This window comes from Pleuronectes platessa, chromosome 14 (genome assembly GCF_947347685.1).
Source record: "Pleuronectes platessa chromosome 14, fPlePla1.1, whole genome shotgun sequence".
Classification (NCBI taxonomy): domain Eukaryota; kingdom Metazoa; phylum Chordata; class Actinopteri; order Pleuronectiformes; family Pleuronectidae; genus Pleuronectes; species Pleuronectes platessa.
The window spans coordinates 14,454,812-14,472,219 of NC_070639.1; the positions used below are offsets into that span (position 1 = coordinate 14,454,812).

Genomic DNA, 17,408 nt, shown 5'->3' on the forward strand with positions numbered 1-17,408 from the left:
CTGATGAAACTCCGGAGCCTTTGAATAATTACAACATTTTCGTAGATTTCCATAAAAAAAAGAAAAGTAACTTCTAAGGGGGCTTCCCGCAAAGTGGATTTACTTTACTCCTCCTCCCAGTTTCCAGAGGCCCCAAAGGTCTTGTACAGTGTGTGAGGGGTAAACATTAAAATATTCATGCATCGATTAAATCTTTAGAAATTAATCTAATAAATATAACCTGACAAAGCAATTACGGGCTCTTAAACAGCAGAAGTTATTATGAGAATAAATCCTGCAGGGCTCTGGTGGTAATGCTGATTGCATGAATAGATCCAACTACTAATCTACAGTGTGGAACTGGACAACCATAATGCTGGTTCATTTTAAACAGATCGTAAACAAGGGATACAAACAATATGTTCATTGTCCATAAAATGGAAAGAGTGCAACCATAAAATCTAACCTATATATGAACACAACAATGTTATCTCTGTTACTTTCATTTGAATAACAGACCCATTGTATCATGTAGCATGTATCATTTTATTTTACATTTTTTACAGGTATTAAATATTTGCTGTGACATTGTTCATTGTATAAGCTGAAGTGATAAAAGTCTAAGTATCAATCGGAGATAATGTGCCAAAGTTCCTCTGATCAAACCACTGCAGTTCATCCTCCAGTCCTCAGTGATTATTGCTCTGAAATGAATGAAATCTGGGAAAACGTGAATATGGATAATCACAGATGAAAGAGCCTCATTCCAAATGCAGAATCCATGATTGCCCCCTATTGATGCAACCCTGCGTTATCTATTAGGCTACACATTTTTACAGGCTAATTCCGAAAATGTTTCAAATATATTTTTAATATATGGAAAAGCCCGTTAAAGTTCAACCCCCATACCGAGGGACACAGTGTCTTGTCCTGGGTCTGAGACTGTGTAATTGCTCGGGGGCTCCCCCTGAACCCCAGATCCATCTTTACAGCTTGCATTAGCATACATAATACTGCTCTGTGGACTCAAAGAGTCATGCCAATTGAAAAGCAATCTTTTTTTTTTTTCTACTGCAGAGAACTGCCACCGCCTCTTTAATTGAGTGTGAGAGTGCATGCATTAGTACGTGCATGGATTTGTGTCATGAAACAGGGGATAATTGCTTTTGCGTTACAACATAGCAATATGCTGTTAATTCAATGATAGGCGTTGATTGCTTTTGTCTAGTTGTGGTCCCATGGGAAGGCTCACGTGTTTGTCAAAAAGAAAATAAACCTGGGGGGGGGGGGACGGTAACTGCCGGCCACATCCCGTTAGTGTTGTCTGTAACAGTTTCTACACAAACACTTACAGTACACAAACAGCTGCGTGTGAGATACAGCGGCCTCAGGGGTCCATAAACTCTGCTACAATAAAGAGGAGGATTATACTTGATATAAGCATCCCACTGCTCAGTGGGAATCAAACCCAATTATCTTATCCTACCATTATTTGCAGTTATATTGCTTTTCATCAAATTGCAATATGTGACAACAGAGACATAGCTGGAGCGTAGAGTCAAAATAGCCATGTTTGCCCTTTAGGAATATCTCCACTGACTCTCTCCGACCCTGAGTGTTGTTTTAGTTTGGTATTTGGCTGCAGAGAACCACCAGAGTGATCACAGGCAGGAGGATTTCATAATCGAAAATACAAAGGTGGCTACTGCTGTATCAGTGGGGACTTTCCATTGACTAATAAGCCTATAACTTTAATCTGGACTAGGAATATAACCCTCTACGTTAACATATGACCTGATCATGATTATCCTCTGCACACACTCCACCAATGTGTCCAATATTGTCTCTTTTTGGCACTAATTGATAGAACAGCACTAAATGAACAACTTGTATTAAAAATTAAAATAAAATGTGTGTAATTTCCTTTCAAAGTGGACAAAGCAAACAGCTCCTGAATCAAGATCACTTGTTAATATGTTTGTCGGCTGATTTCTCTCGGTGTCAGTGATACCCTGCAGGGACAAAGTGATGGAACATGAGGAAGTGTGTTAATGGTGCTGGCTGCTAATTAGCCAAACAGAGAGACGGGGCATTAATCGTGAAAGCCTAGTTGTAGGTCATTCAAGTCTGGCTGAAACTTAGCACCGCCTGCCCGGACGTAATGGCTAAATGCTACGCTAGCGGCTCGTGAGGGACTCGGGGTGCAGCGAGGTTAATCTGTGGATACCCTAAACACAGATGGACTCTAATGTATTTTTCTGTAGCTCCACTGAATGGATCTTTGGATTTTGTTTAGTGCGCAGACAGCGAGTTTGCATTACTGTATCCTACCATTCATAACTGTGTCATCAGAATGTTCTAAAACTAGAAATTAAATTATTCCCAAACATTTTTAAAGGTATTTCTTTGAATGGATATCAGCGGTTCAAGGGGCCTAGAATACTTTGAGCTGTATGCTTTTTGCTGTACTGTATGAAGCACTTTACAGTATATTTAGACTCAGACTTAATTGTCTCTTGGGGGATATTTGTTATCACAGTCATTTTAGTGCAATCCTTTTCTCTTGATATGCTTTCAAACACAGACCGTTTACGACACGACCCCTCAGGTTTTGAGGGGTCACTTGGGCCTTCTCAGTGGGATGCTGTTATCTCTGATGAGGCACTGACGCCTGCTGGCTCATTGGTGAAACTACACTGTGTCTGAGTGGAATAGACCATCCATCCATCAGCCTCAGAAAAACCCAGTACGCCTCAGGGACATTAAAAACTGAAATGAGATCAAATGTGCACATTTATATGCTTAATAGAGCTTCTGAAAACCTTGATAGTCTCTTTCTTCTAAAATGCAATATAGCTTCTTGAGGTTAATCGTCTCACTTTTGACACTTTGACATGTTGACTGATAATATGCTGATACCTGATTATAACCCTATTAAAAGCCTGTGTTAGAAATGTAGGGAGACCTATAGAGTTTAACTCCCAACATTTTAGAAGGATACAAATAATGAATGCAGCCCGACATGAGATGGAGGTCACAGCCAAATCATATGGAAATGAGAATGCAATAGAACAAAGGGCTTCATTGACTTCCCAATACAATAACGACAGTTAAAAAATTTAAATTAAAATAGAAACAAGTAAGCTATGTAATATTTCAGGGAGGAGAAACTGAAGGAATTATTTGAATACCTTGGTAAAACAGTTTAAATCGATTTCACCGTGATCCATCACCACAATCATGATCCATTACCACCATCCATGATCAGGATCCAACATCATATAAAGGTATATGGTGCATAAAAGCATCATAAGAGAGGGAAAGGATAGTGGTTATATTTGTTTTTGTATTTTTCTGACTGTTTGCTTTCCCCCCCCCTATTCCTTCTTATGCATATTGACTCATGTTGAAGTTGGAAAAAATAAAAAACCATTAAATAAATAAATGAAAAAAAGTACAGGTTTGCTTTTTGTTTCTAATCAATGATACAGAGATGGCATCTATGTCCTGCTACCCCGCTAGATGGCGCTACTCGTGCTGTGAAAGATGCTATTAACACGCACTCACACACGCACAGACACGAACACGCACACACAAAGTCGCTTACAAGCCATAACGGAAATACGATGATGAGAATTTCAAAATAAATCATGTCACGTATCCGACGAGTGGGCACATAATTATAAAAGACGATTTATTCTGAAATTCCCCACCGCAGGTCTGCTTCGCTTTGAGGTTAGGTGACAGCGCAGGCAGCTGAACGTGCAGCTAATCAAGTCTGAGGAAGTTGTAGCAGCGGTAACTATGAACCAGCAGGTTAGAGACACTGAGGCGGATGTAGCAGAAACTGTGGAGAAGCTCAAACAGAAATATCTGGAGAAGAAGAGGAAACAGGTTTGAGCTTTAACGATCAGAAACGAGACACCTCCGTGGTTACAGTGAATAAAACAACACGTCAGTGAGATTACTGTCACCAAAACAATGCTAGCGTGCTAACACTGTCGAGCTTGTGACGTGTGTTTACTTTTACGTTAGCTTACCAAGTATAAACAAAACGACACGAGACTTGAAGAAAACAAAGAAAATAGTTACTGCCACCGTTAACCTAGTTAACTCACCAGCTCCTGTTCTTTGATAACTGTGAAAAACCCTAATTTGTGCAAATTTGCTAGGTAGTTGTTGTTTATGCCCTCTTGAGCCAAAACAACCTTTTTAAAAGTTGAATTTGTCTTCTATCAGCTATGTTTATAGATACGACATAAAAGTCCATCCTTGATTCATGTTTATATATTGATCTGTATATATTGATATATTCATGTGTTTTTGTTTTAGTTGCCACCTTCAGAAGACATTCCCTCAGGAACCAGTGATGGTACGTGAACCACACATGACCCTTCACATGTTGCCTTGACCTGAAGGGTTCTGGATTCAGTCTCCATCATTATGCACACTCTGTCATATTCATAACTAGAGTGGGATTCAGTCCAGAGCATTTTCACCAGTCCCCTTATGAACCAAAACCAAACCAGTTACATTTACTGGATTAAGATTTTGGTGTCAGGCAGTTGAAAGGTGATGACACGTCTTCTAATTTGCACATTCAATAACGTGGATTCAATTTACCATTTATTGAGGTCTAATTGGATTGATGGATGCTTTATCTGTACAATAAACACATTTAAATCAACACATTACCATCTTTGCCATTTACAAGATAATACAAAATACATAAAAAAAACTGTCATGAAAAAAGTCCTCATATGTCTAACATAGCTTCGTGTTGATTCTTTTAGAAGCAATACAAGGGCTCATCTTGTCCCACCGACCCAGACAACAAAGTAAGGAGTTGAAATGCTACAGCAAAGCTTTAAATGAGCTGTTCAAAGCAGTTACCAACCACCCTGAACAGTAAGTTTTTTCACTTTACAGTGCTATAAATCACAACTGTACATGTTTGTGACTGGTGAGATGTCTTTTCTCAGGTTTGGTAGCGATGATAATAGTCTGCATGGGAGTAATGAGGACCTAAGTGAGGACTTTGCAGCTGCCCCACTACAGGACTCTCAGCTGTTCACAGAGACAGGTGAGTGTGTTTCAGAGCAGGGTAATGGTCATGACTGTTTGTGCTTTCTTTGGTAAAATCAAATGTAAATGATAACTGGCCACTTTTAAAGCAAACTCAAAGGAGCAGCTGATAAAATAATTTCCTGCAGGAAATTATTTAAAATTAATGACTTTCCTTGACTTGATGAGGTCTTGCATATAAAAAAAAAACCCTCAAGGGATTTGTGCTTGAATTTCCTTAGACGAGTTCTTGCAATTCAATTTCTTACTTTCCTATTATTGTAGAAATTTCAAACTGTTCTTCCCAGTCCTTCTCTTTATAAATGCAGAAGATAATTGGCAATCCTTGGACTCTACTTTACCTCTATTTGTCCAGATGTGACCCTTCCATCCTGTCTGGATAATAGCCCTGGGTCCCATGAAACTGAGCCAGACCGAGAGTTGCAGAGACCAATCAACCATTTCCCTGACTCATGCTGCTCCTCATCTGTGGTACAAGTAAAGGTTTATCAGGAAATGATGGCCATCTATGAACAGCTAAAGGTGAGCGATCAACTAGGTGTAAGTTTACTGATTTGGCACCAGATGACACTTAAAGATATGTATCCAGCGTTACACACAAACTCAGAGGCAGAGAATGTTATGATACAACAGTTCTTGTGTGTTTCTTTCTCTCCATTTTGTTCCCCATGCTGGTATTCAGTGATATATCAGGTTCAGTTTGTGTTAGAGAGGGAATGTTGTATATAAATGATAGTTAAAAGTGCCTGTGTGTTTACAGGCAGAGCGACACGGCCAGCAGCAGTGGGAGAGGGAGCTGCATGAACGAGAAGGAAGGCTGAAACAACAGGAGGAGGCTTTTGGGAGGCTGGCTGGAATGGAAGAGCTGCTCCATTCTCGCATACTGGCTGTAGAGGAGGTCAGACAGACACAACGACTCAATCCTGTCACATTTAACACAAGGGAAGATTTTTTTATTTCTTTAACCACACATTGTTCCCATGTCTCCTTGAGGAAGTAATTCTATTGTCTCCAAACACAAACATATTTCTTTTCACATGTGATGTGAAAAGATGACTTTGAACAACACACTGCTTCAAAGCCAAATCTAACCGTAAATTGGGGTTGCAGGTATAAACTAACCAATGAAAGAAATAATCCAACTGATGCTCTAGACAATGTTTATTAGTCTAATTGAACCCCAGAGTTGTTTCCATGAAGACCAAACAACCTAATCTAGCCTGACATGTTATCAGAAACACCAGCAGGAGCTCAGCCAGCTGCAGGATCTTCTTCGAGAGAGGAGCAAAGAGAACAAGAGGCTCAAATCCAGCTTTGACACCATCAAGGAGTTGAATGACAACATGAAGAAACAGGTCAGAAGTGTTGATATTGCATCTGTAATAATTGAATACACTGGTCAAATATTCATTACATAGAGGGATGGAGAACAAAGATCATACCAAGCTATTTCAGTATTTGGACCACTAGAGGGCACTACAACATAAACCTCTTGCGTTTGGATGTTGAGTAGTGACAGTAATAATAATATCTTTGCTCATTGATTCATTCTCTGAAGTGCTTCACAAATAAAAAATGATCAAATTAACATTGCATTGATTTAGGGTCACTGGGTTTGCTCTTGTTTAATTACGTTTTTGTGTCCTTTGGAACTTAGAAGTAACTTGTTGCTTTTGATCGAAAAGTCTCTGCTTCAACAGCTAATTTGTTAGGAAATATAATAATTGATCTTATATCCCTTGGTTTTTCATGACCTTTTGATATTCACTGTTTTTATATCAACAGCTGAATGAGATCAGTGAACAGAATAAGAAGTTGGAGAGTCAGTCCAAGAGGGTGCAGGCTCGACTTGAGAACCTTCAGGTAACAACATATCAACCATTTAACAGGTTAAACCCAGTTTGATGGCATATACGAACACAAATGTTTGGTTAAAAGTGAAAACAGATGATCTTTCATACATTAATTGACCAATTCATTTTTCAGAGGAAATATGAACACGGCATAGCATCAAGAGGGTGTCAGAAAGAGAGCATCCAGAGTATTAAATCATCCAAAAAGGAGAGAGCAGCTGCCTCTGGAAGACCCAGCATCAAGGTATTTTATCGTGTGTGTGTTTCAGTTAAATGTTCTAAGTATCAGCAACATTTGCCCCAGTTGTTGCTTCATTGCTTCATTTGATTTTTAATGCGTTCATTGGTAAACCACTGGACGTTCTGCATTCTAGAGGCACTAGGACACATATTCAGACTGGAAAATGTTTCCTCAATATCTCCACACTCCACCCCTTTTAGCTGCATGATAAATCACAGTTTATGATTTTATTATAACTTTTTAATGAAGATGAATATTCTGCTGAATATCGATGCATTTTTCATTTAAACATCGTTTTCCCCTTCTTTCTTCAGAGAACACTGATTGAGTTAAACTTTCAACGACCGTGGTTTTCACAGCAATGACCACCTTTAGGCTCCAGCATGAAATATTCACATAATACGCCTGCATGTCCTATGACTGAACTATAAATAGTGAGAGAAGGTTGCAGATGACAAATTTGGCAATAATGTTTTAACCCTTTATTTGATTCTCCTACCTTTAGGGCAGCTCCAGTCCCACCTCACTAAAGCTCCTGGCACTTTTATTGGACTGGGTCCTTGACAGACAGACGTTCTCATCAGTAGCAGGAAATGAAGGGAAAGGTGTCGGGCAGTGTCTGCCTCCGGAGGCTGTGCTCAATGACAGATGCCTCAAGGTGGCGCCTTCATTCCAGCTTCACTCTGATCATTGAATTTTGTTACAACTCTCATCAGTCACCTATGCTGTCATGATCCCCAAAAAGTTTTATTGCAGTCATAATGAGAAGTTTTCTTTGTTCGCTCAGGTGCTGCCATTATTAGCAGATCAGCTTCATCACACATCTTTGACCGAACCTGACCTTCTCCTCAACCTTCTCCGCCTCATCCACTGGGCCTTGAGACACATGAACAACAGCACACAAGTAAGGATATTATTATTTCAGAGGGTAAAACTAGCTACAGGATGATTAAAGCAACAATAAAACATGACACCATGAGATTTCCTATGTATTTTCATTTTGTTATTTTTTCTCAAATACTGTCAAACTAAACTTGTTTACATACCATTACCGGGCTGACTAGTAAAATGTGATTTTATACATTAAAACTTAAATTTAGTTTTATTTAAAAGGGAGAATTTATTAACATATACATTAACCACTATGTGTAAATGTGTCAGACATATCCTAGTTTGCTTTGCTGGAGAGCAACATCCAACCTCTTTCTTAATACATGATTCTTTCTTAGTTGTGTTGTTTGGTTCTTACAGCAGGTAAAAGTAACTGTACAGAAAAGCTGCTGGTTCTCTTTCACAACATCCTACCACAGAAACCAGACATGACACACAGTTTTCCCTCGACACAGAGAGGAGCACACATGCACTCCTAGCAGGGGATATCCAGTCTATCGTCGGCTGGAGATCCTGTCGAGTCCCATCTTGTGTTCCGTCGAGAGGCGCGGCTATCTGAAGTCCCCTGCCTGTGTCTGTGCTTTGAACCAGAGTCTGCACTAGAACAGGCTGTTCCTGTGTTATGGCTTCAATGAGGATTTGTGTCGTGCTCCATTATACGGCCACATGGCTAGAGGCCCCCCCAGCCCCCCCATAACAGATACTGTGCATCAGCCATTGCTGGTTGAAGGGGTGACGGGTGACAGGACAACATCACTCTGATACTACTTAATTGGCTTGATAACTTGCTGCAATCTCCATCTTATTCAAACCAGTATAACACCCTCCAGCCCATATCCCCCATTAGCTCCCTATCTAAACTCTTATTTCCAGCTATGGGCCAGGCTCCATCCGTCAGCTCTGGACCACTTCTGCTCTCCCCTCCAGCTCCCGAGCTCCAGTCCCCGGCTCCAGCCCTCTGCTGCAGGGAGGCTCGCCCCTCTGTGTTTGTTTGTCAGGCCATGTCATATCTGCTCAGTGACATGCTTGATGTTTAACCGGAATCACATGCTCCCTTATTAATGCAATATGTGTTCACTTTTAAGACAAAAACCAACCACTATTGGGGCCACAATACATAAATGGAGGAAGGAAGATGTTATTTAAACTCTTATGGTAGTCAGCGACATGTAGTGAGTTTGAAAAAGCACCATCTCTCCAGTTCTTTGGGAATACACACATCTTTGATGGTAGCTGTATCTCAATGCATTGATTTATTAGCTGCTGGCTCCCTGACAGGCAGACCTTGTCTTTTTTTATACAGACTTTGAAGAAGCTGATTATAGTCATATCCATATTTTGGACTGTTATGTGTTTTAACCAATACATGTGTATTTCACACAGCATGTAGCCCTCTCTGCCACTCTGCGACGGATAGGAGAGGAAGTGTCGAAGTCAACTCCTGTGTTGCAAGATCCAGACCTGCCCAAGTCCTGCAGTGTGACTGCTGGACCGCTCAGGAACTGTCCCCTCTACAGGAGCACCTGTCGACACACGCGTATCCTCTCCACCCTCATTATCCTCCGCACCGTCACACAAGGTATAATTACTGAACACACTTGTACATATTGTATCTTTGGCATTATATTTGGAAAAATAAATGGGTGTCAAGTTGTGAGTTTCAGTAAGATGGTACGTTAGAAATTAAACTAATGAATCAGCAAAGAATATAACTATTATTTTCAAGGAAATATATCACTGGCACTCTCCCATCCACATAATAGCTTGTTTTGTCCATCCAGGAGTCCAAAACCCAACAATGTTTCATTATATTGGTAATCAAAACAATAAATAATGTAAGAAGAGCAATAAATCCCCACATTTCAGGAAACCGCAAATGATTTGACTTATTGAAATGATCAGTTTTCTGTTACCATAGCTTTGAGATGGAATCTGAATTTCCACACATGATAGATTTGCACTTGGGATATGCTGAAATTTGTGCCTGATGAAAAAACTAGAGCAGGGTTGGTATCACTGACTGAATTTTAATCAAAACCGAGCGGACATTAGTCAACAGAAACAACAGTTATAAATTATATTATAGAGCTCTAGACTTTGGTTTTAATTTAGATACTAGAAAAAAACTGAATGTGATATCCTGCTCTTGTTAATGGGAAGATGATGAAATATTATGGGTTTCAAGTTATTTATATCTCAGCAAACGGTAAACACACGTGTAGCAATATCTCTATGAGTCAAAAAGCTGATTTGAAGTAAATTAGTTGCAGGTGAAGATGTGGTTGGTTTAATTTAACTTGGACCTTGAAAATATGAGCAGTACATCTGTTAACACTTATCACATCTTACTATGTTAGCACCCCACCTGTGTAGGTGTGTAGGTGTGTAGGTGTGAAGCCGCAGACAGGGCCTTGTTGTTATCACACTCACTTGCAGTGCTGTGTAAACTTCTCGTTTCAATTAAAATTTCCTTGGTGGTGTTAATAAAATTTGAGGGTGAAGAGGCAGCTGCAGCTGAAAAGTGCTTCACTGCACTTGTCTGTCTTAACCATAACTCTTTTGAGAATTTGCCCAATCATCACAAACCATGGTAGACATCTGAAGGCCTTTGCTGGGAATAAGCCAACCAAAGTATTTTCCACCCATATTGGGCGCCACAATACAATACCCAAAATATGTACCTCAAAACCCAGTGGTCAAGATTTCCTAAAATTAAGTGGGCCGGTTGTAGAAGCATAATAAATTAAATTAAATTAGGTGTTTTCAAATGTATTGAATGAAGGTAAACAGGGTATAGACATTCACATTCTCCAAAGGATAAATTATAATAACCTTCATTATTCTTAACTTTCAGGCACCAGCTTCAGGTTAAAATGTCAGTTATTTTAGTGCTTTGGTTTGTAACCACAGGGAAACGAGTGGTGGAGCTACGTTGCACAGAAAAGGCAACACATGTATGAGTGAGGCCGTTGCTTAGATGATCATCTCATAATTACATTTTAAACAGGATGAGATGTGGCATGCTCTGAGTGTTTACAAGTTTGGAAAGTGTGAAACATCTCAATCGGTTGCATTGCAAAGCTCATTTTAATTAAAAAGGGATGTCGAGCTTCTAGCTACATTTCCTCTGCCCCCTGACCCCCGACTCTATAAAACTCAGGGCACACACAGTGGATGCAGCCTCCATTTCCTGATGTAGTTCGGGAACTCTCCTCGAAACTGACCTTACATCTGCTACTGATGCTTTGGGCTCCCTCACTATGTCGCCATATAAAACGATTTTCTGTCCATCTGCTCACCAGGTTGGCTTTCTACCCTTGTCTGGATTGATGTGAAACCAGATTAGTTATAATAGTGAGATAATTCTTACCCTTCGTATATGTGGGAGTATTATCCAATAGAAATATATTCTCTCATGTCAGCTGGTATAAATCTCACACGTCTAATTCTCAGGATTATTTGATTTGATCGCAGATCATATGTTTGATTTCGACGGGTGTGATGGATTTTGGACTTAAAGTGAACAGCAGAAGAATGACAGGCATTATGACCAGATTGTTAGTTGGGTAAAGATGTGTAAGGATCGGTGGGGGAGTAATTTCCTGTTCTGAGCAGACACAACAATAAGAATACAGTATATATGACCAATATAAGATTTGTCTCCCTGGAATTATTTCATCATTTATCTTGAAGTCCCAATCTGTGTCTGCTGAAAGACTATATTGCCATTGCAAGAGGAAAATGACTCTTACATTTAATGTAAAACAGAATCAAGAATCTCTTTATGATAATATGTTTCTCTTCATCCTGTCTGCAGCTGACGTGTTGGCCCAGGCTCTGGACAGCCTCCACAGCGAGCTGACATCCGAGGAGAGCCGAGGCCTGTTCATCCACTATGGAGGAGTGTGTGTGCTACTCATGGTGTTGAGGGCGGGCCGTGGCTCACACACACCTATAGACATCCTGATGCAGCTAACTGAACCGTCTCGTAAGCATGTGCCCTGGAACTGCTGTTTAGGACCATGGACTGTATATAGAGATGGATGATGTGTATTTACCTTCTCCCTCTATCTGTAAATTAAGTCAAAATATCTTTTATACAAACAATTCCATTGCTTTAGTTTAGTCCATGTCCCATCACCATATACAAGTTTAATTGAACTGTAATTTGACAGTACGTGAAGGTACAATTACGTGACAGTAACGCTCTGTGTGGTTTCCTGAGTCAGTTAGTGCTTCAATAGCACCTTACCTGTGACCTCAAGAGTCACTTTTAAAATGACTCAGTGAGCTATGCCTGAAAAATCATCTGTGGTTGATGAAGCCTTGAAAGCTTCTGTAATCACTCAGATTTATAGACTGTCTTTACTATCACTATTTACTTTGATTAATACCAGATCCTGCTGAAGTGTCTCTCCACCCCTCCTCTTCTTATGAAAACCACATGTTATATGTAAAATTTACTGCAGTAGCATCAATCATAAGCACTGGTCAGGCAAGTTTACAGGTTGAGCGCACAAAACTTTGGACGTCCACCACCTCTGGACTCTTTTTTTGTTTGAAAGACGAGTTGATGTAGATGGACGTGGAGGAGAGAGCAGCTGCTGTGTGTTTGCATGGTATAGCGGTATTTGGCAGGGATATGAACCATATCATTTAATACTGCTGTACGCTAACACACAGCAGAGCTGTAGACCAGAGGCGGCTGAGGCCAGAGCTGTGCGTGTATACATAGTTGTGTATGTCAGGGGGACTGTAAGTCTAGCAAGAATGGGTAATGATTAGGTTTTACAAGCAGTAATGAGGGAAGACGGTAAAGGGGCGAGGGAGAGGGGGAGAGAGGCTTACACCTGAATATTGCCAATAAAACAAAACAAAGAGGCCTAGCTCGACACAAAGCACTCGGACAGACAAGACGCCTGTGGTCCTACTGCGACAACTTGACGGCTTGTATAAAGTTCAGTCACAAACTAAAAAATGTACACAACACATTGTGTGATTGGCACAAAGTGCAACTCGAACACTCTCTGGTAACAGTGTTTTACTGGCTTTGACTGATGGTAAACAGTGGGTACATTAACCAAACTTCTTACAGTGGATTCAACTTCCATGGTCACATATGGACCCACTTTCTGTGTATATTTCCATTCTTTTCAAGCTCGCCACAGTAGAGAAGATGTGTTTGCCGTTGTATGTTTTGATAGTGTTGCAGTTTCACGTTTCTTACTATTTGTTTATCCCTGCACCAATGTTATTAATCGTGAAACGCATGAGGAATGTATGTGTTGTGGCACACATTTAAAAGAAGATCAGAATAATCAAAATCAGAAGACAAGATGGAAAATAAGTTATTTGTGCCTCAGAACTTTTACTTCAATTTTTCCGTAAAAAACAAGCTGGTTGTAAACAGCTTTGACTTTTGTGTGAATTTTTATTACATCCACTCTATGCAGTTGCGAGCTGGTGTATTGTTATTTTCTTTTTCTTGCTGAGCATTTTTTTATAAAATTTTTCCTTATTGATTTGGAAGCAGAGCATGAAATGGGAAGAGAAAGGGAGGAAGACAAACAACAAAGAGCCAGGCAGCAGTAGGGCTCATGCCACCGTTTATCGGGCACCGTGATTTTGTTCCTGGACCAAACTATCCTGTCCTTCTTTATCCTTCTCTTTGTATCAGATCCTACCTGTCGTATCCTTTATCTGAATCTGATCCTCCTCTTCCTCGTCCAATCTTCTCCTGTGATTTAATGCCAACAAAACTGCTGTACCATGGAGCTGCAAAGAAAAAGGGCCTCAGTGTCTCCGATTGTATTCCCTCATCCACATACGTGCTTTCAAACAGCGAAGAGTTGCTTGTTTGAAGGAGCAGGAATGTGACTTTAGTAGAAACAAATGTTTGTTTATTAAGAACCGACTAATTTTAGGATTCATGAGGTTGACATTTGCTCCTATTAATGTAAAAAATGTGCAGCTTCCATCTGTGTGGATTGATGCTGATGTCCTTCTTCTGTTTCATCTCCCTGTGTGTGAGGTTTTTGTTTGATGAAGGGAAGGTCAGAGTTAACAGTGTCAATATGGACGCTCTTCCAAATACACTAATCCCAGAATCCTTCTGACCAGCATCTGTGTCGCTGTCTCATTCAGTTTGATCGTTTAAGTTTTTCATGGTTTGTTTGCGTGTCCATGTAGTTTTCATTTCTATGCAAATTTAAAAAGTATGACCTAACCACTTCCATCTCTTCAGAAGTTTTAACATAAGTCGAAAATGTGGTGCTCATCAGCAAAACGGTTTTGTTAAAAGTTCTGTCTTCTTTGGCTGTGCTTGTGTGCAGGCTACCTGAATCCCTTCCTGGAGGCGTGTAGCTGTGAGGACTTTTTCCGAACAGCATCCCAGCTCCTGAAACACCCTCGTCTGGAGCTCCCATCACTGGATAAGCTTTCTATCCTTCTGCAGAAACTCTCCAGCGACAGGTAGGAACAGTGAAACACACCACTCATCGTTGTGCTGCTGTTTGCGTCTTGTCTATTTTTCCCATTGAACACGATAAAATGTTGCATAGCTTGTTGTCAGTTTATTTCCACTCTTTTCAGCTACTGTCAAGTCTTGTAACTCACTTATATTTGTGTAATTATGCAATGTGCATAGGGATATTTTATCAGCACAGAGTGAAGACACGTGAAGTCTTTTGACTGACTGCTGGTTGTTTGGTTTCATTTTGTCCAGGAAGAACCGGCGTCTGTTTGAGCTGAGCTCTCTCCACCTCCAGATACAAGAGCTGCATTTCAAAACCAGTCACACAGACACTTTCCTCTGCCTCAACCTCAGGTCCATTCTCCACAACCTTAAATAACGCACACACACACACACACACACACACACACACATCTGCTGGAGTGGAGGGTTTCTTTAAAAGCTCAGATTAAAGAAAATTCTATTCTCTTGAACACGTTGCTCGGTCTTTCAAGTCCACCCCAACAGTAATTGCTTTATGTCCGACTGTAAAGTTCCTCTGCGCTCCGTGCCTCTCTATAACATACGCACACCCACATTCTTTATTTATGTAGCGATGTTTTTGAAGTTCTCTTGTCTGTCAAAAGTACTTTAACGTTGTGTATGTTGTGCGCTTTGTGACTCCTCTTGTTTTCTGTGTCCCAAGAATGCTAATCTGATGTTTTTGTGTTTTCTGTGGTGGAAGAACTTGTATAAAATGAGTGTCATGCTTCTCAGGGGCCTTAATGGGAGTCTCATGTGCTCAGAGGAGAAGCGCCTGTGACTATGAGGCTTTTTAATGGCAATAAACAAAAAAGAACTAAAGAACATTTAAGATCGGACTGCAAATAAAAATGCCAAAATGCATATGTTTTGTATCAAGGTCTTATTTGTTTGCATGGGTGGGTTGATGGGAGTAATGGCCTCAGTATGGGACACACTGGTTGTATTGGTTGATGGGGAAGATTGGGGGGACTGGAACAATCACAGCTGCTATTTAAAATATATTTATAGAAAACCAATGGGAAGTGCTTGACCACTCAGGATTACAAAGGGTTACTTAACTTTTTAAGGCCCCGGAGGATCTGCATTCCAGAACCCGGTTAAATTCTAAAACCTTTTTCAGGGCCGGGTTCTAAGAGGCTGGGATTTACTGGATCATGTGTCTTTGGATCCCTTTTATTGTAGACTATTTTATTAAGTGCAAAGCCCTTGAATTGAACAGGAATGCAGAATTTGAAAATATAACCCTGAAGCCGAAAAAACATCGGTATCACATAAATTCCGAAATTTATAAAGACGAACATTTGATGCAAGAAAAAGCTTGTTTCTGGGGGGAAAGAGTTAGATAGAGTTTCTGTAGAGACTCGGGTCTAAAGAAAAGCTTTTTTTGATTTTAGTTTACACAGGGTTCACCCATGCATCTGTTATTTATATCAGTACTGATAAATAAATTATGCCTAATGAGTTTGGTTGCATAGATTGTATGTGTTTTAAAGCATTTGTTAGTTGGCAGGATTGCACAAAAACAATCCTGGTGTAGAAAAACGATTGATCCACTTCAGCTTTTCAAAAAAATGGTGAATTTCTCTTCAAACAAAGCAGAGATCTTTATGAAAAAAATAATCAACCATCTGTCAAGTGCTTATATAAATTAATAGGATTTTTTTGCAGATCTTGATGATAAAGAAGTATTTTTATTGGGGTGATATTTCTTCTGCTACATCAATTCCTATCAACATTATCAGAGGGTTTCATGTAACTAGTCTGCAGAACATTTCTGTGCACATTGTTTCCATCCATAAGAATACATGTATATGCAGTATGGTGATAAAGTGGCCAATCAGTCATAGAATACGCACTCCCTATGTGCAACTCTAGTTTTTATTTGTTTAAATAATGGGCATAATAAACCTTTTTAATTAAAAATTGAGAAAAAGCTGTATTTTCTCTCATTGAAGAAGAGTGACAGTCAGTGTTTAACCTGAAGGCTTCAATCCGCCTCCTGGAGAAAACTTATGAGAACAAAGATGTTTGAAATTAAACGTTCTGCCAAAACAAATGCAACCTGTTTTAGATGTTTGAGTTGAAGTGAATCCTCGAGTGATAGCAGACGCTTGCAAACTGTTTACATCTGCACAAAGCATTATGGTTAATATAATACAGTAGTCCCACGGGCGGAAAACGAGACACGCGCTGGTACTGTAATAGAAACGGGCAATATTCAGGCAAATAACCATGGAAAGAATCAGAAATGGAAATCGGACAAATTTACGACATCATGCATCCATTAAACAAGCTCAGCCACTCTCATGTTGATCTGTGTTGAAGGTTCTGGAGCTTATGGTCCGAGGTGATAAAGGTTCAGGAATGAGCTGTAGCCTATAGTTTAGCCCGTTTTATAAGGAATGTTATTACCCCAAATTACTCTGGGTTTTAACCACTTCTGTTATTATGTGGCAGGCACTCGAACACATGGTAAAAGAACAATGGTAGAAGTTGTTGATATGCAAGATGACTGGAAAAAGTCTTATTTTTACTGCCCCTTTAAACAATTATTGTGCTGTTATCCTATAAGTGGGATCATTTTATTCTCTTCAGTGGATTTAACTAAATTACCAGGGCATAGATGGAGCAACCCCCCCCCCCTTTCCCACCAAGCATGTAAGCCTGATTAAGTTTTAGCCTACACTAAATTCTTTACTCTGTTACTTTTTTCCCGCTTCACTGGCTGTAAACAGCCACAAGCAGAAGGAGATTGTGTTATGAGATAAAAGAGGGTTTTGTTGGCAGCACCGTGGAGGAGGAGAGTATTTACATTTCTCCCTCATTGGGGCTGTTGTGAATTTTGTCACATCTGGATGATATC

At 40.0% G+C, this 17,408-nt stretch overlaps 1 protein-coding gene across 5 annotated transcripts; it reads left to right on the forward strand.

The window, feature by feature from the left end:
* Window positions 1-3,732: 3,732 nt before the first annotated feature.
* LOC128455987 (coiled-coil domain-containing protein 138) lies at window positions 3,733-16,239 on the forward strand. 5 transcript variants are annotated; one of them, XM_053439984.1, is made up of 15 exons: window positions 3,733-3,873; window positions 4,312-4,351; window positions 4,773-4,887; window positions 4,962-5,083; window positions 5,420-5,586; window positions 5,825-5,962; window positions 6,300-6,419; window positions 6,850-6,927; window positions 7,051-7,161; window positions 7,664-7,816; window positions 7,946-8,062; window positions 9,433-9,628; window positions 11,867-12,037; window positions 14,382-14,520; window positions 14,774-16,239. In XM_053439984.1, exons 1-15 carry the CDS (start codon window positions 3,784-3,786, stop codon window positions 14,898-14,900), a joined length of 1,884 nt encoding a protein of 627 aa, XP_053295959.1. In that variant the 5' UTR covers window positions 3,733-3,783; the 3' UTR covers window positions 14,901-16,239. The 5 variants fall into 5 exon arrangements, with proteins under 5 accessions (XP_053295959.1, XP_053295961.1, XP_053295960.1 ...); XM_053439986.1 differs by having other exon boundaries at window positions 4,962-5,062; XM_053439985.1 differs by having other exon boundaries at window positions 4,785-4,887.
* The last annotated feature ends 1,169 nt before the right edge of the window (window positions 16,240-17,408 follow it).

Bases quoted from the DNA above. Each gene is read 5' to 3' on its own strand.
- LOC128455987 (XM_053439984.1), top strand. From the start codon at position 3,784: ATGAACCAGCAGGTTAGAGACACTGAGGCGGATGTAGCAGAAACTGTG. The intron at 4,888-4,961 runs GTAAGTTTTTTC...GTCTTTTCTCAG, and splicing joins GTTACCAACCACCCTGAACA to GTTTGGTAGCGATGATAATA. The intron at 14,521-14,773 runs GTAGGAACAGTG...CATTTTGTCCAG, and splicing joins CAGAAACTCTCCAGCGACAG to GAAGAACCGGCGTCTGTTTG.